Below are 2575 nucleotides of genomic sequence, written 5' to 3' on the forward strand. Positions count from 1 at the left end.
CAAATTGTACTCCCACTCGATGCCCCTGCTTGGTTGTATGGCCCCTGAGGTTTTTACCTATTTCAATGGGGAGAAAACAAAACCAGAGTAGTGTTAGGACTTTGAAATACCTACAACTCTTATCTAGATTCCAATGAAACCATCAATTTCCAACACTTTTAATACTCCGCACTTCCCTCAGATGCCCTGACAATCGGAGCCTCTAATCTATGAGCAAGGGTCTCTTCAACCGAGAGAGGATGTGAAGCCCATGATCACCTTTATTGTACTTCTGGTTATCCTACTTGATGCTATCTTGTGTCTTGGATCGAGCCTACTCTGCTTGTGTAATGATATATTCCGGTATTTCTTATGTAACTTTGTGAAGAACTAATATTGATGCAATGGACATTATGAATTGTTATCATGTTGTTTTATGTTAGTTCGATGGTAAATAAAGAAAAAGGCGTTACTGCATGAGACCTTTATGTCAGCTAATTGAGGAACTATGTTATACCGTGTGTTAAGTTTGTACCTTTGAACCTTTATATTACCTATCTTAGGATCTATGTTATTAATGTGTGAAGTTTGTAATCTCATACATCTTGGCTTTGCTTCGAAACTTTATGTCAGCTATCTTAAGGTCAATGTTATTAACATGTGGTAAGTTCCTAATAATATTCAAACATCTTAGCTTTGTTTCATGTTTTTGTTTCTTATGTTGTTGTGCTTTTTCATAAACATACCTGTGGTGCCAACCCGCGTGCAAGGACACGCGCTAATCACTAGTACTTTATGAATTATAGTGAAGAACCTCTAACCATGCATGTACACCTCCCCTCTGGCCTTGCAAAAGAAGGAACTATGGTACTAATTGGCATAGCACTTGTTGCAAGCGTTGTTTTCTTATTTAAAATGCCGGTAGGAGTAGATTCTGCATATTGTTGCTTTTTTGTGTTCGGTGCTAACACATAGCTTACTCGATACCGCTACAACTGTTGCCCTACTGAGTGCACCCATAACTTATGCTTTTTTTAAATAAAAAATGAAAAACACGTTATGTCAAAACAAAACTTATAACAGGGGTGGATCCATGTAGAGGGTAGGGGCAGACCCAAGAAAAAACGGAAAAACAATGATTACAATTATTATTTGTATATATGCATCTTGCGATAAAAAAAAATATGCATCACGAGATAAGTGTACCTATCAAATTCGTTCTAGCTTTGCCCCTAACCTATAACCATGTTTGTAAGCACAAGACTGGGTCAAGAACCAAGGATTCCAATGTTTACATATACATAACCATACATTATATTAGAAAAACAAAGCAGTGCCCAATGATTTAATCCTAATGTGTTACTATATCCTATCAAACCTCCGAACAATAACTCTCATATATTTCGTTTATAAACAAAAGAAAAATGTGCGCACACAAAGATACTTGTCGAGTCACCTAGTGCTGTTGTATTTGTAAATAGTTTCCGTGGTGCTAATAGTAGTCAAATGTAACTATTTTTGACCGGTAGGAACTATATGCAGTAAATACATCCGCGCCGGTCAATTTTGTTACGTGATCTTTTTTTTTTATCCGTTTGTGAGTTGTGACCCAAATTATAGGATGGATAGCGACAGGATATTTCGGATATAAAGGGGGGCCAATTTGGAACCGCTCACAGAGAATACTTAGCATTTGCAGAAACCACCCCGCGAGACGCTGACGTGGCGCAACGAGTGCGCCAACTACTCGCCGCGCGTCGTTGCCCACCGCCAGGTGGGCCCCCCGCCCCCCGCTTCTTCTTAGCTGCTTGCCGCAGCCACAGTCATCAGTCATCAGAGTCTCCGCCTCCCCGGCGACCACCGCCGCACCTCCTCCCGTTCCTTCCACGCTCCACTCTCCTAGCGCGCCCGCCTCCATGGGCCCCGTTCTCCTCGCCCTTCTCCTCACCGCCATCTTCGCCGCCGCGGGCGTGGGCGAGGCGGTGTACATCCCCTACAACACGTCGGCGGGGGTGGTGCCGGGGAAGCTCAACGTGCACGTCGTGCCGCACACCCACGACGACGTCGGCTGGCTCAAGACCGTAGACCAGTACTACGTCGGATCCAACAACTCCATCCAGGTGAGGCGCCTGCTCCGCCGGGCTGACCGCTGCTCTCCGATTTCCTCGCGTGCGGTTCTCCCCCCAAACTTCGGAGGAATTTTATTGTTTTTTGGGAGACTAGCATTGGCGTGCTAATCGCTTCCGCATACTTTCGGTTTCGGGGATCCGTAATAACTAATTAAATGAACTGAATTTGCTCTTCGTCAACTTTGCTCTACTTTGTTTAAACTAATTTGGTTTGTTTGTTTTTCCTGGTTGAAGGGGGCATGCGTCCAGAACGTGCTGGATTCGCTCATCCCGGCGCTGCTCAAGGACGAGAACCGAAAATTCATTTATGTTGAGCAGGTAAATAGTAGTGACTTGCAACTTTCGAGCCTCCGATGCGTCCGTAAGTTGGGTTGTGGCAAATTGTTGTGTGAAATTATATGATAGGAAGCAATGCGAGTCTACCTGTGGCCATTCTGTTGGTTCGGGCGAACATTTATACAATCTCT

At 44.0% G+C, this 2575-nt stretch overlaps 1 protein-coding gene across 1 annotated transcript; it reads left to right on the top strand.

Annotated features, from left to right (window-relative positions):
* Positions 1-1712: 1712 nt before the first annotated feature.
* Positions 1713-2510, top strand: LOC136489057 (probable alpha-mannosidase At5g13980). The gene is made up of 2 exons (XM_066485795.1): positions 1713-2099; positions 2343-2510. Exons 1-2 carry the CDS (start codon positions 1896-1898, stop codon positions 2508-2510), a joined length of 372 nt encoding a protein of 123 aa, XP_066341892.1. The 5' UTR covers positions 1713-1895.
* The last annotated feature ends 65 nt before the right edge of the window (positions 2511-2575 follow it).

This window comes from Miscanthus floridulus, chromosome 10 (genome assembly GCF_019320115.1).
Source record: "Miscanthus floridulus cultivar M001 chromosome 10, ASM1932011v1, whole genome shotgun sequence".
NCBI lineage: Eukaryota > Viridiplantae > Streptophyta > Magnoliopsida > Poales > Poaceae > Miscanthus > Miscanthus floridulus.